Source organism: Haliotis asinina, chromosome 15 (genome assembly GCF_037392515.1).
Source record: "Haliotis asinina isolate JCU_RB_2024 chromosome 15, JCU_Hal_asi_v2, whole genome shotgun sequence".
Classification (NCBI taxonomy): Eukaryota; Metazoa; Mollusca; class Gastropoda; order Lepetellida; family Haliotidae; genus Haliotis; species Haliotis asinina.
The window spans coordinates 13,647,289-13,673,339 of NC_090294.1; the positions used below are offsets into that span (position 1 = coordinate 13,647,289).

At 39.8% G+C, this 26,051-nt stretch overlaps 1 protein-coding gene across 1 annotated transcript in view; it reads left to right on the plus strand.

Annotated features, from left to right (window-relative positions):
* The window catches only part of LOC137266448 (arylsulfatase J-like), a 32,473-nt gene extending 11,270 nt beyond the window's left edge, over nt 1-21,203 (plus strand). The window contains exons 7-8 of the mRNA XM_067801948.1: nt 19,847-19,998; nt 20,248-21,203. Of these exons, the coding sequence (XP_067658049.1) occupies nt 19,847-19,998; nt 20,248-20,495 (400 nt within the window). The 3' untranslated portion in view covers nt 20,496-21,203. The remainder of the gene's footprint in view (nt 1-19,846; nt 19,999-20,247) is intronic.
* The last annotated feature ends 4,848 nt before the right edge of the window (nt 21,204-26,051 follow it).

Here is a 26,051-nt window from a genome sequence, read left to right on the forward strand (position 1 = left end):
GGAAATTATCAGAGGCCACTCGTTGGCAAATAATCGGCATGAGGAATGCTGGTATGTCTCTAAGACAAATCGGGACTTAAATCGGACGACATCATTCCATAATTTCAAAACTTTTGAAAAAATACCGGGCCACTAATGAAGTTAAAGACCTGCCTAGACCAGGAAGACCCAGGAAGACCACAGTCCGGGAGGACAGAGCTTTACTGAGACTTGTACGGCGCAGGTCCTTCGACTCGAGCTCTCGGTTGAGACAGGAGTGGCTTCCAGGGAGACCCATCTCGAACAGGACTGTTCGGAATCGTCTGAAAGCTGCAGGATACCGGGCAAGGAGGCCAATCAAGCGACCCAGACTGTCTCCAGCCCATAAGGCAGCCCGACTGGCCTGGTGTAATGACCGTTTGCACTGGAACATTGCCTCTTGGAGGAAGGTCCATTTCTCAGATGAGAGCCGGTTCTTGCTGCACATGGTGGACGGTCGTACTCGGGTCTGGAGGCAGAGGAACACAGCAATGGCTCCACGGAACATCCAGGAGACTGTGGCCTTTGGGGGAGGTTCCGTTATGGTATGGGGGTGCATTTCCATGAACTGCAAGTTGGATATCATTACCATCCGTGGCAACCTTAACGGTGTTCGTTACCAACAGGAGGTTCTTGACAGGGCTGTGGTACCTCATTTTGAGAACCATCCTCTGGCAACGAGACCCATATTTATGGACGACAATGCTAGACCTCACAGGGCGCATGCTGTAAATGATTTTTTGCGGCAAAATGCAATTGACAGAATTCCATGGCCTGCCATGAGCCCTGACCTCAACCCCATTGAACATTTGTGGGACTTTATTGGCCGTCGTGTGAGGCAGAGAGACCCACCAGTCCATAATCTCAACGAATTGACGGCTGCCCTGCATGAGGAGTGGAACAGGATCCCCCAGAATCAGATCCGGAGACTCATCCAAGGAATGAGGAGGCGTCTGGAATCGGTGGTGCGTGCGCAGGGAGGACACACTAGATATTGATGAAAGTCGGTGTGCAGACTCTCAGATGACTGTTCTTTCTTTCCATGTGACATTTGTGTTAATACACCTGACAACAACGTCTGTGGATGAATAGTAAATTGTGTCCATTTTTTCATGAATTTAAGACAGTTTTAAGAATTTGGATTTCGTTGCAATAAAGCAAAGTCTTGATACTTTTTCCCTTTAAGTTGTTTGTCAGAGATCGTCTGTTGAATAAAAAAGTGTCAAACTATATCAACCCGGCATATTTTGATTGTCAGAACACTTCAAAGTTGCTCCAATAGAAAAAATTGGGGTGTTGCTTGATTAATTTCCAGGTGTATATTTACACCCACTTGGGTGTCCCGCTTCTTTTGCATCAGATCACGGATATACGATCTAATTGTAGCTTTATAATCAGAGTATGGAAGAAGAAGTGGTGTCACCGATTTGTTGAGTGTTGTCTTGGCAGCAAGCTTAGCCATTGTGTTTCCAGAAATTCCTACGTGGCTTGGTAAGCAACAAAGGACAATGTCATATGGGCCAGTAGCAAGCTCATTATACAATTCAATTATTTCATTTAAAAGTGGATGTCTACATGACAGGTTTTTAATTGCCTAGAGGGAAGAAAGAGAGTCGGAATAGATAATATACTGTTTATGTCTAGGATGTCTTTCAATATAGTTAAGAGCCATTAATATAGCGTTTGCTTCCGCTGTTAAAATATATAGAACTATTATCCGGTAATCTGGATCCAATGACAGTGGCACAAGCAAGTGCACCACACATCCTCGGACCCATCTGTAAATAAAGATTTGTACGTATTATAGTTACTTTTTAATTGATTACATTCTTGTTTATACTGCACATCATTTGTTTCTGATTTTTTTAAACCTCGTCAGTGTTAGGTCAACTTAAGGTCTAACTAACTGCCAAGGAGGAGACGAAAGTAGACGGGAAGGATGTATATCGGTCCCAGAGGCGGAACAAGAGAGGACTTTTTATTGTATAGATCCTCATAAAGAGGATTACAAACACAGTTAAATGCAGGATAGGGCTCATTAGAATATAGTTTTGTTATATACTGTAAGGAGAGTTGTATATGTCGTTGAGTAAGAGATGGCTCATCGGCCTCGACGTACAAACACAGTTAAATGCAGGATAGGGCTCATTAGAATATAGTTTTGTTATATACTGTAAGGAGAGTTTTATATGTCGTTGAGTAAGAGATGGCTCATCGGCCTCGACGTAAAGACTGTCAGTAGGAGAAGTTCTAAATGATCCAAGAGAACGTCTTAGACCTTGATGGTGGATAAAATCAAGTATGTTTTGAGGCTGCTTTTACAGGCTCCACCATAAAGGATGGAGCCGTAATCAAGTTTCGAACGGATGTATAAGTGGAGTAGGGTAGTTTGGTCTCCTCCTCACTTAGAATTGGAAACAACTTTTAACAGACCAAGTGCCTTCAAGCATTTAGTCTTAAGGGATTTAATGTAGGGTATAAAAGGTCGAAAATAAGACCCAAGAACTGGGCCTCCTTTACTACTTTGATGAGGGTGCCATTTAAAAATAATTCTGGATCTTTATGCGGTTTACACTTTCTGCAGAAATGCAAGCAATTTGGTTTTCTTGTAAAAAAATTTAAACCCGGTTTCAAGTGACCATTTTTCAATTTTATTGAGACACATTTGTAATTGCCTCTCTATTGTATGCATATTTCTACCTCTACAAGAAACATTAAAATCATCCACAAATAGTGATCCATATACTGAATCACTTAAAACCTTAGAAAGACTATTGATTTTGATACTAAATAAAGTCACAGACAAAATACTGCCTTGTGGAACACCCTGATCCTGATGAAAGTAGTCTGAGAGGATTGATCCTACACGTACTTGAAACTCTCTGTCATTTAAATTTTAGATACAAACTGAGGCAAGCGACCTTTGAACCCAAAAGAATGTAAATCTTTTAAAATACCATGCTTCCAAGTAGTATCATAATGCTTTTTCGAGATAAAACAAGATTGATACTGCATGCTGTTTTTTAATGAAAGAAGTTTTAACAAATGATTCCAAACGAGCCATGTGGACAATTGTGCTTCGGTTTGTACGGAAACCCCATTGTATATCAGATATCAGATTTTTGGTCTCCAGCTAGTTTTCCAGCGCAGCTAGTTAAGGAAATAGGTCGGTAATTTGATGGATCTGTACGATCCCTCCCACACTTTGGAATAGGAATAACTATGGCTTTTCACAATAGGAATAGTTTCATCAGCTATATGTTTTAGTTTGTTCGTGAACATTTTATTGTATCAGGTATATCCATGAAAAGGTCTGATTTACGTTCCTTAAGGCCAGTGGCCTGAAATAATGGCCAATTAGCCTTTGAAAAATTCCATCCTGTTACAGGCGGATCATCGAAAGGGTCAATTGCTGTAAGTACTGTTGGAAAATGGTCACTACCACAAAGATCATTATGGACTGACCATTCAAATTCTTTATAAACGTTTGAATCCGCGAGTGAAAGGTCTAAGAATATGTTCCCGTTGCAGGATGTAAATTTGTGTCAGTTGAAACTTGTTATAGATTTGTATAGGATCACGTGATCCCCTTTGTACTCGATCGGATTTTTGTCTGTAATCAACTTTTTGACAATTTTCACAACAGGAGATGCTGTTTGTGATTCAGTGCGGCAAGCTGATGTTGCATGGTGTTTATCAACAGTAGAATCTGATGTACTTAAAGTGTGTTTGTCAGCTTTAACCCAGGTGATACCTGTCTGACATGCAAGTGACAGAACAGATTTAGTATTGGGGCGAGCAACAACTCCAGAAAATGATACATCTGATGACTAAGGGGAGGCTATATTAACTAAATGTTTTACCTCATGATATATGACATTCTTTTGGATTTTGATTTTGACAATTTCCTATTCACGTTTCGAGACATAACATGAATTTGACGAAGACATATGATCTCCAAGACAATTAGCACATTTTGGAGAAGACAAACAGTCAGAACCTTCATGATCATCTTTGCCACATCTATAGCATATTGCACGATTCCTGCAGGATTGGGCACCATGACCAAACTTTTGACACTTGTAACAACGAAGTGGGTTTTGAATATACTGTTCCACCTTATATGTACTTTGGGTGTTGGGGTTGTGAAAAAGAAATTAAATATGTGTTTGTATTAAGAAATTCTCCATTTTTCTTAAACGTGAATCGTTTAACATTACTCCTTGGTTTTGCAGTTCAGTAGCGATTTCCTTTTCACTCATGCGGGCAAGTCAGCAGTATCTGCCCCTCAAGATGCCTTTGCTACTATGCAGTATTTGCAAGCTGTTTTGTGGCTATGAGGGTACCTGATTGTTTTGCTGTTTTACACTCTATGAGGAGAAACCCTGATCCAATTTTTCTAACAGCTTGGACATCACCAACAAGTCCATAAATTGCTTTTGATGAGGCAAACGGATTTCGTTTTAGTGGTTCGCCATCAGTCGAAGATGCAACCAAAAATCTACATCATGTATCTGGATATTTGTTTGTGATATTTTCCTCATCAGAGCACAAATACTCATCTAGTGCTCGTTTATGTTTTTTGGGTTGATCCATGGTTAATAATAGAAAGTTCACCATCCTAGCTCCCCACCCTCCACCAAGTATCACATGGACAATGCTATACACCAGTGGGTCTCCGACTGGCAGCACCAAGGATACCGAAATGGTATACTCCAGCAGAAGATTAATAGAAAATTAATCGATCTACCAGATTGGCCCATGAGCCACCGACTTCTGTGCATAAGACTCTAGGCAAAGTTCATAACATCACTTTTCAAATCTAGAAGTGTTATGTGAGTGAAAAGCCATGACAAAAATTGAAACAATGCAAAATCAAATTTGTGCAATTACATAATCCACGCACAGGGCTTGGCATGACCAGCCGATTGGTCGACCGGGCCCATTCGGGCCCGTCTAGGCGAAGTCAGGGCCAAAGTAGCGTGTTGAACAACTGGAACACGATTGCAAGCCCCTATTACCCTAAACCACCAGGATCCCCTCCTCCGCCGACACAGGGCCGCAACCCACGGCAAACGGGTTGGTGGACCAAATATCCCCCCCCCGGGTCCACAAAGGGGGTGAACGGCTCTTAGCATTACCCAGCACGAGGAGGTGGCCGTTCACGGGTACCTGTGCTTGTTATAAGCTGCAGTGGACTCTGAAACGGAAACAACCACAAATACATACTTTATATACTGCATATATCACTGGTGGGATCTTCCAGCCAGATAACAGAGCGGAAAGGTAACAGCTGTCAAGGCTGGTATGTAAACACCATGTAAGATTTTTAGAATGTGCTTAGATCGTGGCACAGACAGGAAATATCTAAGTGTTTGCTTACCAAGCCCTGACAGGGATAAAAATAATACTGCACCTTTTAGTGGTGTTCCAGTGGCCAAATCCGACACAAATGCATAGTTTATATATTACATATATCACTGGTGGGGTCTTCAACCACGTAGCAGAGCCTTTAAACTGGCAAAAACGTAAGGTCTGTCAATGCCGGGATGTAAACACCATTTACACTGTGCTTAGATCATGGCACAGACAAAAAATTTGTAAGTGCTTTTGCTTAGCAAGCTCTGACAGGGATAAATATACCATTGTACCTGATGATCTTCCAGTGGTCAAATCCGACACGTAATTCAAACAGTGTATAATCCCATGTGGTTCATATAGAGTTTTAAATACATGATGGATTTGGTAAACTAGATGACCGTCAGTTCTCCAACCAACTGCCCGGTAAATAATTTGAGCCTTGAGGCATCGATAGATGAAATTTCCGTATAACTGCTGTCTAGTTACGACTTTTTAGTCGGTCTCAAGCTCGTCCAAATTAGACAGAGTACACTGTAGATGCAGATGAGGCTACACAAGAACTGACGGAGCATTAACGAATTAATCAAACCAATTTCCAATGCTTGTTCAAAGCACTTAAACTTCTGTGTTGAATTTCAAGACATGTTGTTATTGCAGATTTTAAGCCTTGGGAGAATCCCCTTAAAACCTTTTGCTGAGAATGGACGTTCTGAATAAATATACTACCGACAAGAAATAAGGGAACTAATGAAATAATAGCGAATTTGAAACTGCTTTAAATATCCACTAAATCAATTTTAGGCGTCAAGTTCAATATCTGGTGTGTCCACCATGTTGGGCAACACATTCACGTTGATGGCATGCTGTTAAACAACTTCCGGATGGTTGCCCGTGGTATTGCCCGCCAATCCTCTTGGAGAGGGGATGTTCAATTGGGGACAGGTCTGGGGACTTAAAGGGCCAGTCCAATGTCTGGATACCTTCTTGTCGGAGATAAGCGGAGACAATTCGGGCCCGATGTGGTCTGGCATTATCATCTTGGAATACAAAATTTCCGCCGATAACTCTAGTCAATGGAGCCACAACAGGACGCAATATTTAGTCAACGTATCGCTGACCAGTCATGGCTCTGTTAATGATGACCAAATCTGAACGTCTGTCTTGTGTAATCCCACCCCACACGTATACCTCCATATCGATCATGGTCAAGAATTGCTGCTTTGGCATATCGCTTCCCGCTCCGACGCCAACAACGTTTTCTGCCATCTGTGAATCGTAGGCAAAACCTTGACTCATCAGAGAACATGGTGTAACGCCAGTGGCGCATAGCCCGTCCCTGATGCTGCCTAGCCCATGCCAATCTTTGGCGCTTATGGTGAGCTGAAAGGGTGACACCCTTAAAAGGCCGTCTTGCTTTCAGACGAGCTTGATAGAGTCGGTTTTTAACGGTTGAGGTTGAAATGCGTCTTCCAGTGAGTGTGCGGAATTCTCTATTGATGGCAGGGGCCGATTTAAACCTATCGGGTAGAGCAATTAACGTAATGAGACGATCCTGTCGTGGTGTTGTTGATTTTGGTCTACCACGCCCAGGTCTCGTTGCAACCCCACCCGTTTGACGGTACTTATCCCACAGGCGTGAAATTACACTTTTTGATTTACCCATCTGCCGGGCAACTTCACATAATGATGTCCCCCCTCCTCTATCATCCCCACAATTCTCCATTTTGTTGCTTCACCGAGATACTGCCTCAGAGGCATTTCTGTCAGTAAGTGTCAATCGCTATTGCATTAGTGATTGCGACTTCTCCAGTACATTTACAGGAGTTAACTTCTGTATGCACGTGCTGGGCATGCATTATGCGGAATTCCATTGTCATTGGATGTTGCGTTTGGGAGATACGCCACGATAACGGACCCTGTCACAGTCAAAGTCATCTACATTCAATTTCTTGGTTCCCTTATTTGCTGTCGGTAGTATAGGTCTTCACTGTGCAGTTTGTTACCCCTAAAGTGTTCTTCTGGTAAACACGAGCCTCATCGCGAAGCTTCGACACTTTGCTGGAAGGCTCAAGAATCAGTGACTTTGAGTGTGAGTGAGTGAATGTTTAACGTCACATCGGCAATATCTCAGCCATATCGTGACGAGAACATTCAACAATGAAAACGATCATATATACATTATAAAAACCTGTCAACATAGGACAGTAAAACAATTGGAATATCACAGACAAGAATGTAAAACTAGTAACTACACTTAAAACAATTCATCTATAGAGGACAATACAATATAAAAATGGGCTATAGATTGCTATCAACCGAAGGTAGATCACCATACTAGGGTCCATGGGGACTTAAAGTACTTTTGCTACCTGCATGGACCCCAGCTGGATTTACATCATCCCCTCAGCCGTCAGCAATTTGGGAAATCTAGCCATACAATAAAAATACACTTATTCTACGATTAAAAAAGTGGAAATTTACAATTTACTTTGAATGTTTGTGGACTTACGTACCCTCTCAGGAGGACAATAATTTTATGGTACTTCAACCCCCTTCGAGGATACAGCCACTAACAAGCACAGTTACGAATTTAATCTTCCAATAATAAAACAATTATCTATTTACAACTCATTTAATAAATGTAATTCTTTTTAAAATGCAATGATTAAATGAGAACTAATATTATTAAAAAGGTGCTTCATACTACGTGATTTAAAATAGGTATCCCTCGTGATGGAATATTCAACGCAATCAAGCAAGACATGCTTAACCGTCATTCTTTCATCACAAGGGATACAAAATGGAGGATCCTCACCTTTCAAAAGGTATTTATGCGTATATCTGGTGTGACCAATACGGCATCGTAATGACCTCTTCAAATCTGGACTGACAACCCAAGTGGGTATAACCAATGTAAGGTTTTATCTCATGTAATTTATTGATACCCACTTGAGTGTCCCACTTCTTCTACATCAGATCACGGTTATAAGATCTAATGGTGGCTTTGTAATCACTATAAGGAACAAGAAGTGGTGTCACAGATTTGTTGATTGCTGCTTTAGCAGCAAGGTCAGCCAATGTGTTACCAGGGATGCCTACATGGCTTGGTTACCAACAAAAGACGATGTCGTATTGGCCAGTGGCTAGATCATTACGCAACTAAATAAGTTCTATTAAAAGTGGATGTTTGCAAGAAATATTCTTAATAGCCTGAAGGCAAGAAAGAGAGTCGGAATAGATAATATACTGTGTATATTTAGGGTGTCTTTGAACATATTTAAGAGCTGTTAATATGACGTTAGCTTCTGCTGTAAAAATAGAACTATTATCAGGTAATCCAGAAGATATTGTTCTGGATCCAATGACAGTGGCACAAGCCACAGCGCCACCGTCCTTGGACCCATCTGTAAATAAGGATTTATAATTGCCATATTTATGTTTCAATTGATTATGTTCTTGTTTATACTGTAATTCATTCGTTTCTGATTTTTTAAATGTAGTTGTTAGGTCAACTTGTGGCCTAACCAACTGCCAAGGAGGAGAAGAAAGAAGACGGGAAGGAGCTATATTTTCCAGCTCAATGCTAGAAGCAGCAAGAAATGGCTTAATTCTGAGCCCAAGAGGCGGAACAAGGGTGGAATGGGTGAACATAGAGAGGGTTAAAGACACAATTAAATGCGGGATTAGACTCATTAGAAGCTAATTTTGTAATGTATTGTAAAGATAGTTTTATATGGCGTAAGTTGAGAGAAGGCTAATCAGCCTCGACGTACAGACTGTCGATAGGAGAGGTTCTAAAAGAACCGAGACAAAGTCTTAGGCCTTGGTGGTGCACAGGATCAAGTAGTTTTAAGTTGCTTTTGCAGGCTCCACCATAGACGATGGAGCCATAATCAAGTTCAGAACGTACGAATGATCGATACAGATGGAGAAGGGTAGCTTGATTCCCTCCCCATTTAGAATTTGACACCACTTTCAATAAATCAAGTGCTTTCAGGCATTTAGTTTTACGTGATTTAATGTGTGGTAAAAAAGAATTAAATTTGAATCAAAGATTAGACCCAAGAACTTGGCTTCCATCACAACTTTAATCGGCGTGCCATGTTGAGATAGTTCAGTGTCTTTATGTGGTTTGTATTTACGACAAAAATGTATGCAGTTAGTTTTGGATTTAGAAAGTTTAAAGCCGTTTTCAAGACACCATTTATTTATCTTATTTAAACACAACTGCAATTGCCGTTGAATGGTACGCATATTTGTACCACGACAAGAAATATTAAAATCATCCACAAATAACGATCCATCAATTGAATCGTTTAAAACTTTAGACAAACTGTTGATCGTGATGCTAAAAAGAGTGACAGACAAAATACTGCCTTGTGGAACACCCTGATCCTGATTATAATGATCTTGCAACCCGAAGTCATGTAAACCTCTTAAAATGCCATGTTTCCAAGTAGTGTCATATGCTTTTTTCACGATCACAAAAGACAGACACAGGGTGTTGGTTGTTAATTAGTGCGTTTTTAACAAATGATTCCAGTCGCACGAGGTGATCAACAGTACTTCTGTTTTTACGGGAACCACATTGTATATCTGTTATCAGATTATTAGTTTCCAAGTACCAAACAAGTCGATTATTTATCATGCGTTCCATGGTCTTGCAAACACAGCTAGTTAATGAAATCGGACGATAATTGGATGGATCCGTATGATCACGTCCAGGTTTAGGTATTGGTACTACTATGGCGTCATGAAGGAGGAAAGTTACCCGATGTCCAAATATCATCAAAAATATTTAGGAGAGTTTCCAGACAGCATTCTGGTAAATTTTTCAGGAGCTGATAATGTATGTTATCAGCTCCTGTAGCAGTGTCATGAGGTTGATCAAGAGCAGTATGGAGTTCATGAATAGAAAACGTTTCATCATAATCTTCCCCATTATCAGAATTGAAATTAATAGTTTTCTTTTCTTGTTTTTGATATTGCTGAAATTTAGGTATATAATTAGAGTGAGTGAGTGAGTTTAGTTTTACGCCGCACTCAGCAATATTCCAGCTATATGGCGGCGGTCTGTAAAGAAGCGAGTCTGGACCAGACAATTCAGTGATCAACAACACGAGCATTGATCTGCGCAATTGGGAATCGATGACATGTGTCAACCAAGTCAGCGAGCCTGACCACCCGATCCCGTTAGTCGCCTCTTACGACAAGCTGAGTCGCCTTTTATGGCAAGCATGGGTTGCTGAAGGCCTATTCTACCCCGGGACCTTCACGAAATATAGAGTGAGCATAGCGTAAACGCTACATGTAAAATAATTCTCACAGCAACAGCCTGCATATTAGTATTAAGTGAAACAGGGCTTTGAATAACGTTTTGTCTGACTAGGACGGACCCGCCAGTGGCTCTATCACCCGGAGGTGAAAAAGAATGATATGCATTAAAATGACGAAGGTAAAATGTATCTGTTTGTTTTAAATACGTCTCTTGGACACAAATCGCTGAAGGTGCAAAGTCTTGGACTAGTAGCTGTAATTCATGTAAATTAGTCCTCAATCCTCTGCAGTTCGACTGTACAATATTATTGGAATAAACTATCTTTTGGGGGGATTTATTGGGGATCTACCCCGCACTCATTTGGAGGGCGACAAGCAATGTGGCCTAGCATGGACTTTTTAAGATACGTCCATATTTATTGACCCATATTTATTGAGCACTTGAATTTTATTTTGTGACCCTTTAGGAGCTCTTCCACTTTGTTGTTTTGAAACATCAGGCTTAGGCTTAGATTTACCTTTAGGAGTTTGTTGTCTATCAGGTGTCGATTGAGACTCAGTGCGTGACTGCAAAGATGATTGATGGTCAGAAGAAGACTTTGATGTTCCAGGAAGTGATTCCTCAGTCTGTGATGACATAGCTGGGTATAGAAGTTGTGGAGTGTCGCTGTTGACCCAAGTCAAGATAGTTTGGCAGCTTGTAGATGATTTTTAAAGCTGCGCACAGATGATGCGTTTGCTACTGTAGCGTAACTTTCTGTAAGGTCAGATCTCTTCACCAGTTTTTTTCCTTCAGAAAAAGAGATGTTTTGGGTATGCTATATTCTGTTTATTTCCATTTGCTCTCTCCAGATCGGAAACTGTTTCGATGAAGATGAATGGTCGCCTGAGCAGTTGGTGCATTTTTTAAAATCACTGTCACAATCTTCTGTTGTGTGTCTCTTCTCACCACGGTGCACACACACAACAGACAATGTTCAGGTAGATACACCGTGTCCATATTTCTGGCATTCAAAACACCTGAGCGGATTGGGAACGTAGGTTTCAACTTGGATATCGCAGTAACCTGCCTTCACTGATTTGGGAACATTTGGCGATGAAAAAGAAAACAGATAGGTATTCGTTTGGAATATTTCATTGTTTTTTTAGATTGAAAAGCGCTTCACATACAGCACACCTTGATGTTTCATTTCGCATGCTATATCAAGTTCGGACATGTCAGCTAACAACCGATCACGATCTCTGACGATACCTTTACTAGTGTTCACGGTCTTGTGATCAGAGACCGTGTGCTCATCAGATTGGTTGCTTGTTGTTTCTTGCCACACTCAATTAGTAGCGCACCCGAACGTAAGCGTCTAATGTTCTTAACATCCCCAGCAATACCTTGAATACCCTTCGACACTGCGAAAGGGTTCAACTTCAATGGTGTCTTGTCAGGAGTCGACAATAACGAGGAAACGTGGCCAATACTCAATCGATAGAATCAAACAAGTAACAAATCACCAGTATTGCCAAGGCCGAAATTTAAAACAATTCCAAATCAAATTTGTGCAATGGCAGATAGACAGTCCATGCAGAGGGCTTGGCATGACCAGCCTTTTGGTTGAATCGGGCCCATTCAACCACCCGTCTAGGTGAAGTAAGGGCCAAAGTGGTGTGTTGGGCAAATGGAAAGCAGTTAAAAGCCCAAATGCCCTCAACCATCAGTTTCCCGTCCTCCATCGACACGGGACGCCACCCACGGCAAACAGGTTGCCCAATTACGACAAGCAATAGGGTGCTGTGGACACATTCTGTCACGGGTCCACACTGGAGAAGAGCACTTAGCGTTACCCAGCACCCACCACGAGGAGGTGGCTCTTCATGGGTGCCTAGTGACTATATATATAGAAGGTTGGTTGTTGTGTTTACGACACACAGACGGACTTACACTCAGATTAATACAGGAGCTGTGTCGTCATTCGACCTGCCAGCATCTTTCTGCCTCTTCGTCAAGCTTGATCTACATTCAAAATAGACACGCCTGTTCCTGAAAGTAACGTTTTTTAACCGTAACAGAATTGGTGTTCGTCCGGGATAGAATTCATTTGACGTTTGAGACTCATTGTGAAATTTATTTCATTTTTTTAAAACCTTTTGCAACAAGTTCATTGTGGAAACGGCTAAATGGTGTTTGAACTTGAGAAGTTTCTTAAGTCCCCTCACCTTGAGACAGTCAGTCAGCTGCGCTAATTAGATTTATTGAAAATTTCTTCACATCTCAAACTTGATGCCAAACCTGCAATGAGAAAATTTCAGATTTTGAAAATTGATGTGGGATTTCCGAACAAGATGTTTTGGAAATTGTTCATGAGGAATGTTCAGACCAGTTGGAAATGAAACAAAATAGAATTGAAAAGGACGAAAAAGAAATGAAAATGAAAATGTTTGAGATGGAGAAGGAAATAAAAAAAAATAGAAAGAGATATGAAATAAGTACAATTGAGAAACTTGAGGCATAAGGCTTGAGACTTATCAGTGACATTTATGTTAAGATTGTCAGTCTCCTGAAGCTTGAATAATAAGTGCCCTGTAAGCTTCCACTGTAAGGTTACCTTCTCAATGCCTTGCAGACTTACCTTCTCTGTGCTTCGTAGGTTGATCTTGGAGACTAAACCTTGAGGCCCTACCTTGTCTACGCCTTGTAAGCTTACCGTGTAGGCTTTTCTTGTCTGTGACTTGTACGGGTACCTTGTCGGGCTTATTCTAGCTTTGATGCACAAATATTCTTTTCCATGTTGGGTCGGAATGAACTGAAGATTTCTCTGGCATGAGCCATGATTGTGAATGCATGGTTTAGTAAATGTCTAATTATCCCCCGCAACGCCTTTTGCGCGGTTTTAAAACGGACTCCGTCCATGCGTAGATGCACACTATTTCTTTTCCATAGCAGAACTCTAAAACCGTTCAATATTGTTTCACCAGATGTGCCTATTAGATTGGTGTAGTGGTGCACTGGTGCCTTTTGGTAGTTTTGGATTTCTGAATAAATTATGTATACACTCTTGGTATAATGTTCACTACTCAGGGTTCGGCAGTGGAGTAGTCTCGTGGTTAAAGCGTCCACTTGTCACACAGAAGACCCAGGTTCTATTCTCCACATGGGCACAATATGCGAAATCCATTTCTGGTGTCCACTGCTGTGATATTGCTGGAATATTGCTAAAAGTGGCATAAAGCCAGACTCACTCACTATTCAGGGATAGGGTTAGTAAATTATCAAAGTAAATTTAGTAGGTGGAGAACATGTTTTTGAAACTAAAGTAGTAAACTTTGTTCACACTTAATGTATTCAGTTTGCGGTGAGCTAAATTCTCCGTTGAAAGGTATTTCTTCCAAGACTTTTGTTGCTGAATGATTCCATTTATGATTTGTCATGTACTTTCATGCATCATTCTTTTAGTAAGGGGGATACGTACGACTTACCTTCTAAGAGTAGTAACTCTTCTTGATAAGTCCGATAGTTTATCAAGTGGTGCTCACATTCTTTCCAGAGAACAGCATATTAGTGTGCAGTTTGAGGATGTGCAGAGGTTGGCTTGTAAGGCTGTTGAGGAGGTAGCAAGAAAGGTGTACTGATGAGGAAACATAGGCCTCTGAATGTATCATCAAATTGTGGGACCAAAATTATTTCAAAGACACGTACTTTCATTGGTACAGAAAAATGCCATGACAGTTATCTGGATGTAAACAAAACTGATTATTTTGACCCAGTTTGTCATACATACCAAATTGTTGGAAAACCAAATGAAAAATTTCCTTCCGCTTCCGTAAAACCTTTACCGGCTTTTGAGAAACACTTCCATAGAGTTATTACTGATTTCCTGAAGCGATTCCACATTGTAGGAGTGTTGCTCCTGTGACTGTCAAGGCTTTGATCAACGTTTTCACCTTAGTTGGTTTGCCAGATGTTGTTCATCCTGATCCGGGCCTACCTTTTTGTCCAAAATGTTTAGCAAGTTAAGCCTAGTGCTTATCATCCAGAGCTTTAGAGAGGTTTCATCAAACTCTGAGTATGATCAAGACTTATTGTTTTGAGACAGAGAAAAATAGGGAAGAGGGTGTACATTTGTTGTTGTTAGCTGTCAGGGAGTCAGTTCAGGAAAGTTTAGGGTTTAGCCCCTTTGAGCTTGTATTTGGTCGCAGTGTGTAGGGACCACAGAAACATTTAAAAGAACAATGTCTCAATCACAATCCTGAGATCAATCTTTAAGAGTATGTGTCTACATTTAGTGAAAGACTTTCAAAAGCAAGTGAGTTGGCCCGACAATACTTGAAAGTTTCACAAGCAAAAATCAAACAAAACTATGACAGAAAGTCAAAAGTGAGAAATTTGTGGTGAGAAAGTGTTAGTTTTACTTCCCATCCCTTGTCAAGGTCCATATGTTGTCCTCATGCCATCATAAACAAAAGAGGGTTTGTCATGTAAACATGATTAAGTGAGTGAGTGAGTGAGGTTAGTTTTACGCCACTTTTAGCAATATTCCAGCAATATCACGGCGGAGGACACATTGACGTGATTAAGATATATCATGACAGGTTAGAAACCAAACATGTCAGTTGTATTGCCACACTCTCCCCAGTTACTGATTGTACTAAAGACGATGGTACACATGTTGACAACATTGATGATGGTGTTGGCAATTTGAAGTGTGATGACCTTAGTGATAGTGTTTCTTCAAAGTTAAGAAATTCTAATTCACATCTGTCTTGTGAGCATTTTGATTTTCATTTGATTTTGCATTGTTTCAATTTTTGTCATGGCTTTTCACTCACATAACACTTCTAGATTTGAAAAGTGATGTTATGAACTTTGCCTAGAGTCTTATGCACAGAAGTCGGTGGCTCATGGGCCAATCTGGTAGATCGATTAATTTTCTATTAATCTTCTGGAGACCCACTGGTGTATAGCATTGTCCATGTGATACTTGGTGGAGGGTGGGGAGCTAGGATGGTGAACTTTCTATTATTAACCATGGATCAACCCAAAAAAACATAAACGAGCACTAGATGAGTGTTTGTCCTCTGATGAGGAAAATATCACAAACAGATATCCAGATACATGATGTAGATTTTTGGTTGTATCTTCGACTGATGGTGAACCACTAAAACTAAATCCGTTTACCTGATCAAAAGCAATTTATGGACTTGTTGGTGATGTCCAAGCTGTTAGAAAAATTAGATCAGGGTTTCTCCTCATAGAGTGTAAAACAGCAAAACAATCAGGTACCCTCATAGCCACAAAACAGCTTGCAAATACTGAACAGTAGCAAAGGCATCTTGAGGGGCAGAGACTGCTGGCTTGTCCGCATGAGTGAAAAAGAAATCGCTATTGAACTGCAAAACCAAGGAGTCATGTTAAACGATTTACGTTTAAGACAAATGGAGAATTTCTTAATACAAACACATATTTAATTTCTTTTTCACAACCCCAACACCCAAAGTACATATAAGCTGGATTTTGTAACACTGAGGTGGAACAGTATATTCAAAACCCACTTCGTTGGTCATGGTGCCCAATCCTACAGGAATCGTGCAACATGCTATAGATGTGGCAAAGATGATCATGAAGGTTCTGACTGTTTGTCTTCTCCAAAATGTGTTAATTGACTTGGAGATCATATGTCTTCGTCAAATTCATGTTATGTCTCGAAACGTGAATATGAAATTGTCAAAATCAAAATCCAAAAGAATGTCATATATCATGAGGTAAAACATTTAGTTAATATAGCCTCCCCTTAATCATCAGATGTACTATATTCTGGAGTTGTTGCTCGCCCCAATACTAAATCTGTAATGTCACTTGCATGTCAGACAGGTATCACCTGGGTTAAAGCTGACAAACACAATTTAATTACATCAGATTCTACTGTTGATAAACACCATGCAACATCAGCTTGCCACACTGAATCACAAACAGCATATCCTGTTGTGAAAAATCCTTGTCAAAAATTAGATTACAGACAAAAATCTGATCGAGTATTGCTAAAAAACTGGGCGAAACTCTCGCTAAACATTCTTCCTCTTCTAATTATATACCTAAATTTCAGCAATATCAAAAACAACAAGAAAAGAAAACTATTAATTTCAATTCTGATAATGGGGAAGATCATAATAAACATTTTCTATTCATGAACTCATTACTGCTCTTGATCAAGCTCATGGCACTGCTACTGGAGCTCATAACATACATTATCAACTCCTGAAGCACTTACCTGAATCCTGTTTAGAGACGCTCTTATCAATTTTTGATGATATTTGGACTTCCGGGAAATTTCCATCTTCATGGCTTGATGCTATAGTTGTACCAATACCTAAACCTGGACGTGATCATACGGATCCATCCAATTATCGTCCGATTTCATTAACTAGCTGTGTTAGCAAGACCATAAAACGCGTGGTAAATAATCGACTTGTTTGGTACTTGGAAATGAAAATCTTATCACAGATATACAAGGTGGTTTCCGGAAAAACAGAAGTACTGTCGATCACTTAGTCCGTTTAGAATCATTTGTGAAAAACGCGCTGATTAATAAACAACATGCTGTGTCTATCTTTTTGGATCTCGAGAAGGCATATGACACAACCTGGAAGTATGGTATTCTGAGAGATTTACATGATTTGGGTTTGCGAGGTCGTTTGCCTGAGTTTATAGGCAAATTTGTAAATTACAGACAATTTCAAGTCCGCATGGGTTCTACCCTGTCTGATCATTATAATCAGGATCAGGGTGTTCCACAAGGCAGTATTTTGTCAGTCACACTTTTTAGTATAAAGATCAACAGTTTATCAAAAGTTTTAAAGGATTCAATTGATGGATCGTTATTTGTGGATGATTTTAATATTTCTTGTCGTGGTAAAAATATCCATACCATAGAACGGCAACTACAGTTGTGTTTAAACAAGATTAATAAATGGTGTCTGGAAAACGGATTTTAATTTTCTAAATCGAAAACTAACTGTATACATTTTTGTCGTAAATTTAAACCACATAAAGACCCTGAACTGTCTGTAGATGGCACACCAATTAAAGTTGTGAAGGAAGCTAAGTTCTTGGGTCTCATTTTTGACTCACACTTAACGTTTTTACCGCATATTAAGTCACTTAAAACTAAATGCCTGAAAGCACTTCATTTGTTGAAAGTGGTTTCAAATTCTAAATGGGGAGGGGGTCGGGCTACCCTTCTCCATCTGTATCGATCTCTCATACGTTCTAAACTTGATTATGGCTCCATCGTCTATGGTGGAGCCTGCAAAAGCAACTTAAAACTATTAGATTCAGTCCATCATCAAGGTCTCAGACTTTGTCTTGGTTCCCTTCGAACATCACCTGTAGACAGCCTGTATGTCGAAGCTGATGAACCACCTCTTGAGCAGCGCCGTATAAAATTAGCTTTACAGTATGTAACAAAACTATATTCAAATGAATCAAACCCTCCATATAACTGTGTTTTCAATCCTCTGTATGAGGATTTATACAATAAGAAATCTTCTCTTGTTCCGCCTCTTGCTATAAGAATAAAACCGCTTATTTCTGCTGCCAGCATTGAGCTGGAAAACATAGTCCCGTCCCGTCTTCTTTCTTCTCCTCCTTGGTAGTTGGTTAGGCTACGAGTTGACCTAACATTAACGACATTTAGAAAATCAGAAACGAATGAATTACAGTATAAACAAGAATATAATGAACTGAAACATAAATGTAGAACAATATCGTCTAGATTACCATATAACAGTTCTATTTTTACAGCAGAAGCTAACGCCATATTAACAGCTCTTAAATATATTCAAAGACACCCTAAACGTGAACAATATATAATCTATTCCGACTCTCTTTCTTGCCTTCAGGCTATTAAAAATATCTCTTGTAAACATCCATTTTTAATTGAAATTATTGAATTGTATAATAATCTTGCCACTGGCCAATACGACATCGTCTTTTGTTGGTTACCCAGCCACGTAGGCATTTCCGGTAACGCAATGGCCGATCTTGCTGCCAAGGCAGTACTCAACAAATCTGTGACACCACTTCGTATTCCATAATCTGATTATATAGTTAGCATTAGAACACTTACATCCGTGATCTGATTCAGAAGAAGTGGGACACCCAAGTAGTTACAAATAAATTACATGAAATAAAACCGTATATTGGTTGCACCTACTTGGGCTGTCAGTCCAGATTTGAAGAGGTTATTTAAGACGATGCCGTATTGGCCATACTAGATATACTCATGTGCACCTGTTAAAAGGTGAGTATCCTCCGTTTTGTATCCCTTGTGATGAAAGAATCACGGTCAAGCATATTCTGCTTGACTGTGTTGAATTCTCCACAAGGGATAAGTATTTTACAGTTAAATCAATGAACAATTTTTTTATCAGCGTTAATTCACTTTGAATTATTGGTTTTTTAAAAGAAATTGATATTTTGGTGGAATTTTGAATATTATGTTGTGTAAATAGGTGTATTTTAATGATTAGTAGTTTGAATTAGTAACTTGAATTGTTGGTGGCTGTTCCCTCAAAGGGGGTTGAAGTATTGTAAAATTATTGTCCTCCTGAGAGGGTAGGTAAGTCCACAAACATTCAAAGTAAATTTTAAGTTCCGAGGTTCTTAATCGTAGTATAAGTGTGTTTTTATGTGTATGGCTAGATTTCCCAAATTGCTGACGGCTGAGGGGATGATGTAAATCCAGCTGGGGTCCATGTAGGTAGCAAAAGTAATGTAAGTCCCCATGGTCCCTAGTATGGTGATCTACCTTCTGTTGTTAGCAATCTATAGCCCAGTTTTATATTGTATTGTTCTCTATAGATAAATTATTTTAGGCATAGCTACTAGTTTTACATTCTTTTCTGTGATGTTCTAGTTGTTTTACTGTCCTTCGTCGACAGGTTTTTATAATACTCATATATTCCACTTTAATGTTACGTTCCTGTCACGATATGGCTGAAATATTGCCGATATGACGTTAACTTTTAACTCACTCACTCACCCACTCACTCACTACATAATATTGAATATATTAGACTTGTCTTTGTTATATATTGCTGGTTCTGATGGTATTTCTTATACCTTTTGTCATGGCAAATCATTAATCTTAACAAGTTCGTACGAGCTTCCAACGCAAAGCGTATCAGTTTGCCATTCTTTCAGTGAAAATAGTGCCAGTCCAAGGACGGAGATCTTGCACAATATTGACCCCCTGGCCAAACCTCGAGGGCAAACGCTTTATAACAACACCTTTGATACACGGATCAGAGCAGCAATAAGGGTCGGGAAATGGAAGCTTATCACTGGAAATCCAGGTCTGTAGACACTCTTTGCTGACTATTGTTGATCACCTGTCTATACATTGATTCAGCTTCCTCTTCAGGTCACGACAAGTGGTAAAAGTCATATTGAAAACCCCGTGAAGATTCGGGTTAGACTTGGTTTTCAACAAACCGCGCTTGCCATGAGAGATTCCATATTTGGGGAATTTTTATGAAATTAATTTTGTTTAATTATGATTTTATTTATGATGCCCTCCCACAAGCAGTTCCTTACATCATCAGAAACTACCTTCGGGCCTCCGCTCCTTGGTAAAGAACCTGTTGACGCCTCGAAGAACCTCTTGCTGTTCAACATACCAGATGATCCAAGTGAGCGCCATGATGTATCAGCGGCAAACCCAGACGTTGTCAAGGATCTGCTGAACAGATTAGCCAACTACCAGAAAACAGCAGTGACCCCTGTCTTCCCTGACGCTGATCCCAAGTCTGACCCTAAACTACACGGAGGGGTCTGGACTCCATGGGAGTAACTGGCATGTACACTCGCCTATCGTTTGGCAAAATCAGGTGTTAGATAGCGTTAATTGAATCCATGACGTCTTCATTCAGCTTAACAGTACTTTCTTGATTAGATGATATTGTACTCATGCTTATTTCAGTATCTTTCCTGAATTCATTATGCCCTAAAAGTTAGTACAAAGTTGAGTGTTCATTATAATGAAACACATATCAGTAGTAATGAGTATTTACGGTTTGTGGATTTAAACATATTCTTTATTACTGACAGCATAACAAACAATCCTCACCTATATATCATGCATGATCTGTATCTATCTTTATAGTCTTTAGTTTAAAAAAAAAACTTTCATAAAGAGTCGGTAAGTAGAAATGTCTAAAACTGTAAACTAGGTGCTGTTGTACAGTGCAGCCTTAAGTAAAAAAAAACTGGGTTAAGGAATGAGGGTGCATGAAGACAATCTACAGTGGTTAGATCACTTTGCAAAATGTCATTTTAAGAATTCTGGTTTGATGTACACTGCAGGTGTAAGCAGTGCTGTGATACAGTGTTACAGAGTTACATAGGTTTATACACAAAGTACACACAGTGCAAAACAGATATAGTTTAGGTCTTGTTAATGAAACATTTTCACTCAACTACAAATAAATATGGCATGTCCAATGTACTACCAATACACATTGCATGTTTAATATCCAACCAATAAAATAGAGCAAACTAATTTCGTGTTCATTTCATTTTACGAGACCTTTGATGATGGCAAATGTGGGTTACTTATGCATTCAGCTGTTGTATTTCCCAAAGGATGTAGGAGTCTTTTGGGTTTAGAAGTGATGAAGGAGTAAGCATGTGCTTGGAACACTGTGATTCTTTCAACGAAGACGTTGACATCTATGAAATCTCCACGGTAACAGAAGCATTTGTGTACCCTCTCATCTAAGGTTTCACAGTCGATTGTGTAATGTTGCACTCATTAGACATGTGGAATGGTCGTCGTTTTGACTTCTAGTTTGTCACCACTACACCCCTACTCATTGGTTTGCATAAATGTACTTTATATGCGACATCTGCATTACATGGAGGAGCTGCGATGTAGCGATATAAATGTTCTCTGTTCAATGCGGTGCTAATCACGACCGACACCGTCACTCACTTGTACATATTGATTCCTTTAAATAATAAATGATCTCAAGAATTACAAAAATTCAAGCATCTGTCAAAAGTGAGACTAATAACAGGTCACCAGATTTCATGAAGAAAAGTCAAGCAAATCGCAAGTACAAATTCAGAAAATCGACTGTAAAACTACAATGGTTGCTCCAGCTATGGGGAGGGAACATACACCCTACCTGCCAGTACGACCAGCAGAGAGAAAATAAGTTCCAAATGTACGCCCATTTTGAATGAATCCACGTTGGTGGTTGCAACTAAAACCCTCTTCTCTTCAAAGTTTCCAATGGCATTTTAAACACACACTCCAAACCCACATGGCTTATCTTGGTTACTGGACCCGTCCAACCAGAAAAGATTTAGTCAAGTAAATGTGTCTTAAGATAAGAAGAGTTGAAGAGAAATGTGGTTTAATGTTAGTAACGTTGCTCTTAACAGAGACCATATAATAGATCTCTGCTCTTAACAACAATAGGGATATTGAATTTATGGGTTTTGTATAAATCGCCAGTGTGCACTCTAGGTCTCGATTGCATGCTCATGGCACTGAGAACATATGGTACAAGGAAAATGAAGAGTCACTGGAAGGCTTAAGAGAAAAAAGTGTCTTTCTTGACAAAGATTCAGTTTTTAGAAAGTTTTGTGTGGAGTGGCAAAGAGCTTCATAGAAGTGGAGCAGCGTGTTGAAAACTTTTCTTTCCGTAGGAAAAAGAGAGGTGAGCCGGGTGAACTACCAGCAGATGCTGATCTTGAGAACGAAGAGTCCTGGATGGAAGATACTGGATCAGGGATGACAGATATGAAGGATTGTTGAGACACTTAAGTGCGTCTCACACGGTCTGCCGATGTGCATACATTGTACAACATGTTCGGTGGTTGGAGCCAATATCGATCAATTTGCTTCCTCACACACTTTTAATCTGATGCTAGTGTACTCTACACATTTACTCATAGTACTCACTTGTCTGTGACTATCCTGGAATAGCCGGGTTGGTCGCAGAATTCCTCTTCTCTCTTCCGGAGTAGTCCTTAGACGTAACACTCCTGAGTATATCATGACTCAGATATTGAGCCACATAACGCTCCGTTTCCACCCTGGTAAAATCAGTCAGGTTTCTTCGCAGCAGACGCTACCATCTTTCCCGCTTGTTTGTAAACATTTATCACGTGACACCAAAACACATTTTGATTGGCAGCCAACTTGCCGATCAACTAGAACAGGCTCTACACATTCGATACAAAATTGTCGTCGATTCGAGTGGTCGATTTGTACCATTTGTTGAATTCGATTTATCACTCAGACTCGGTCGAATTCGACGGGCCAACCCGTGTAAGCCCGGCTTTAGAGACGAGGCACAGAACTTTTCAACTGTTCGCCATCATGATGACCTCATGCGTACGTGTTTGAGTTAATGATAAATCTGAACACATTGCCCACATAAATGCGTTACAATGGCATATGCAAATCAATTTATTGAGCCTCAACATTTGATCACTTTAGTCACTTTTTATTAAAAGAAATGGTTGCTGAAGGCTAATCTAACCCGGATCTTCACGGGTAGTGTTTTCCTGTATTGGTAATGTTAGATACGTGTACCATCTTCAAGCTGCACATGGATACGCAACACAAACGCCGAACCAGCTCTTACTTTCTATATCAATCAATTACCAGTTCTAGGCAGGGTAACCAAAAGAACCATTTCTTGGTAAGACACTGCCATACACCTTTGCTCTTTGAGCATATAAAGAACTCATGACAGGGTTGGACTGGCAAGTTTATTACCATCTAGAACATCAAGACACTAAACAATGGCATTGTTTCGTTATTGTTGAAAAGTCCGCCACAAGAACCTTTTGGTTTTTGGGTCTTGTTTAATGCAGCTTTCAGCAATATTCCGCAAATGGGATACAATGACATATGTCAAAGACGTCAGCAAAACTGACCACCCGGCCCCATTCTCTTAGAATAAACATGGGTGCTGAAGACAATTTAACCCGGACCTTCATGGGTAGCATGGATATATATGTATGTTCTTAAAATGACATGGCCAATGGCAACTGATTAATTATTTATATGTGCTGTATAAGAAAATGCTTATTTAGATTGAAAGCATACACTCTTTGTGTCATTCACAAAATCGAAATAGGAAGTTCTTGTTCTTTGCAGAAGGCGACATTTCTGGTTACATTAAAGCATTGTCAATATACAATGTTCTAACCGTAGTTTCGACTAGAGTGCACTGAAAGTTCTCAAGGACAAAGGACTGCTTCTACTCTTTTTCAGCGTAGTATATTGTATTTTCTCATGCCATCAACCTACAGTCGGTCCCCTGCCATTGACGGTATGGTACAGATCCTTTGAATGGCCGATTGGTCGAACTTGTAAGCGAAGAATATAAACATTCCTCCGAATAGCAGCGTCCTGAATGAGTGACGTTAAGGGGAGTCGGGGTCAAAACTGGAAGAAAAATATAAATAGAGATATTATAAAACGATGATCAACTTGAAACACAATAAAAAGTATACCAAAATATTTGTTTTGGTAATATTTGTATCGACAATATTCAAAATTTACAACAACTATCGATTCTGGATTATACAAACCAGTGAATAACTTAATTGTGCATCAGTCTGTCTTGTCTGACTTTTGAATTACTGAGCTTGAAGTCCTTTCCGATCCTTTTCAACCCCTCCTAATTCTAACAGTTACTTCAACTTCGGTATCCTTCCATCTTCATTCGCCAGCCTCCATGTTGCTTCTATGCCACCTGCACCATCAACTGTCTGCACACATAGAGCAATCAATATGCTTTGATAAAGATCCATATAGTGCCTCTAACTCTATTCCATATTACAACTGGTTCACCGTAATTATTCCGCTTTGACGGGACAATGTCTATTCTTAGTATTCAATATGTTGAGATATCTGTACATTGAAAGTGGTATCTTCTCACAGATGAATCCAGCCATAGAGGACGTTTTGCAGGTAGACATTGGTATATTGCAGCTTGTGTTTCCGCCCAGAAATCTGGACAACCGAAAAAACACAAATCAGTGTAACCATCAGTTGCTTGATGTTCCATAACTTCATAATTGTGAGTGGCGGTGGGTTAAATGCGCAGTTGAAATGACTTTCACTTCGTTTTACACGCTCAAAGTTTAGGAAAACCAAAATGCGGCTGAACATCAGAAAAAAACCCTCATCAAATACTTCCACGACTTCAAGGTATGGGACAATAGAAACACAATTTGAGCGTTTACATTTGCCACACTGATAGAATCTGTCCATTTCATTTCTTGGCGTGAGCAGAGGCAATGTGATGTTTTTTGGTCTGAATTAGTCGCGATTCGGACCCCAACAGATGCAAGGAAGATGTTTATTGTTGAAAGTTGATTGTCGGGAGTGTTATTTTAGAGTGAGTTCATATTTAACGTCACATCGGCAATATTTCAGCCATATCGTGACGAGAACAGATTGGAAATTGAAATGAGAAATGTGCATACTATAAAAACTGTCGTCAGAGGACAGTAAAACAACTAGAGTATCACAGCCACGGATAAAACTAGTGTGGAACGGTAGAACTGATAGAACTATTAGGACAAAACAAGATAAAACACGGGCTATACACATCACCAGCAGCTGAAGATAGATCACCATGCCAGGGTCAATGGGGACTTACAGTACCTTTGCTACCTGCATGGACCCTGGCTGGATTTACACCAGCGCTTCAGACACTGGCGATGATAGGAAGATTTAGCCAGAATTTAAAACAACAAACACACTATGACTAAAAAGTATGGTTCAGCAAAATCGACTTTGAAAGTTTTTTGGGACTTACGTACCCTCTTGGGAGGACAATAATTTTACGCTACTTCAACCTCCTTCGAGGGCACAGCCACTAACGATCGCAGCTGCTAATTTACAATACCATGCATAAAAGATATATTATCTATGTACAAAACATATTCAGAATTTATGTAGCAATTCTATTTCCTTTAAAAATTCAATTATTAAATGATGATTAACGTTATAAAAAAGATCCTTTACAGTTTTCTCATTGAAATATTTATCCCTTGTGATGGCAAAATCAACACAATCAAGCGGGAGATGCTTAACAGTGATTCTCTCATCACAAGGGATACAAAACGGAGGATCTTCACCTGTTAGCAAGTGTTCGTGAGTATATCGCGTATGGCCAATGAGACATCGTCGTATTACAACCTCTTCAAATCTGGACTGACAACCCAAGTGGGTATAACCGATATAGGGCTTTATTCCATGTAATTTATTGATACCCACTTGGGTGTCCCACTTCTTTTGCATTAGATCACGAATATATGATCTTATGACAGCCTTATAATCAGAATATGGTATGACAAGCGGTGTCACAGATTTGTT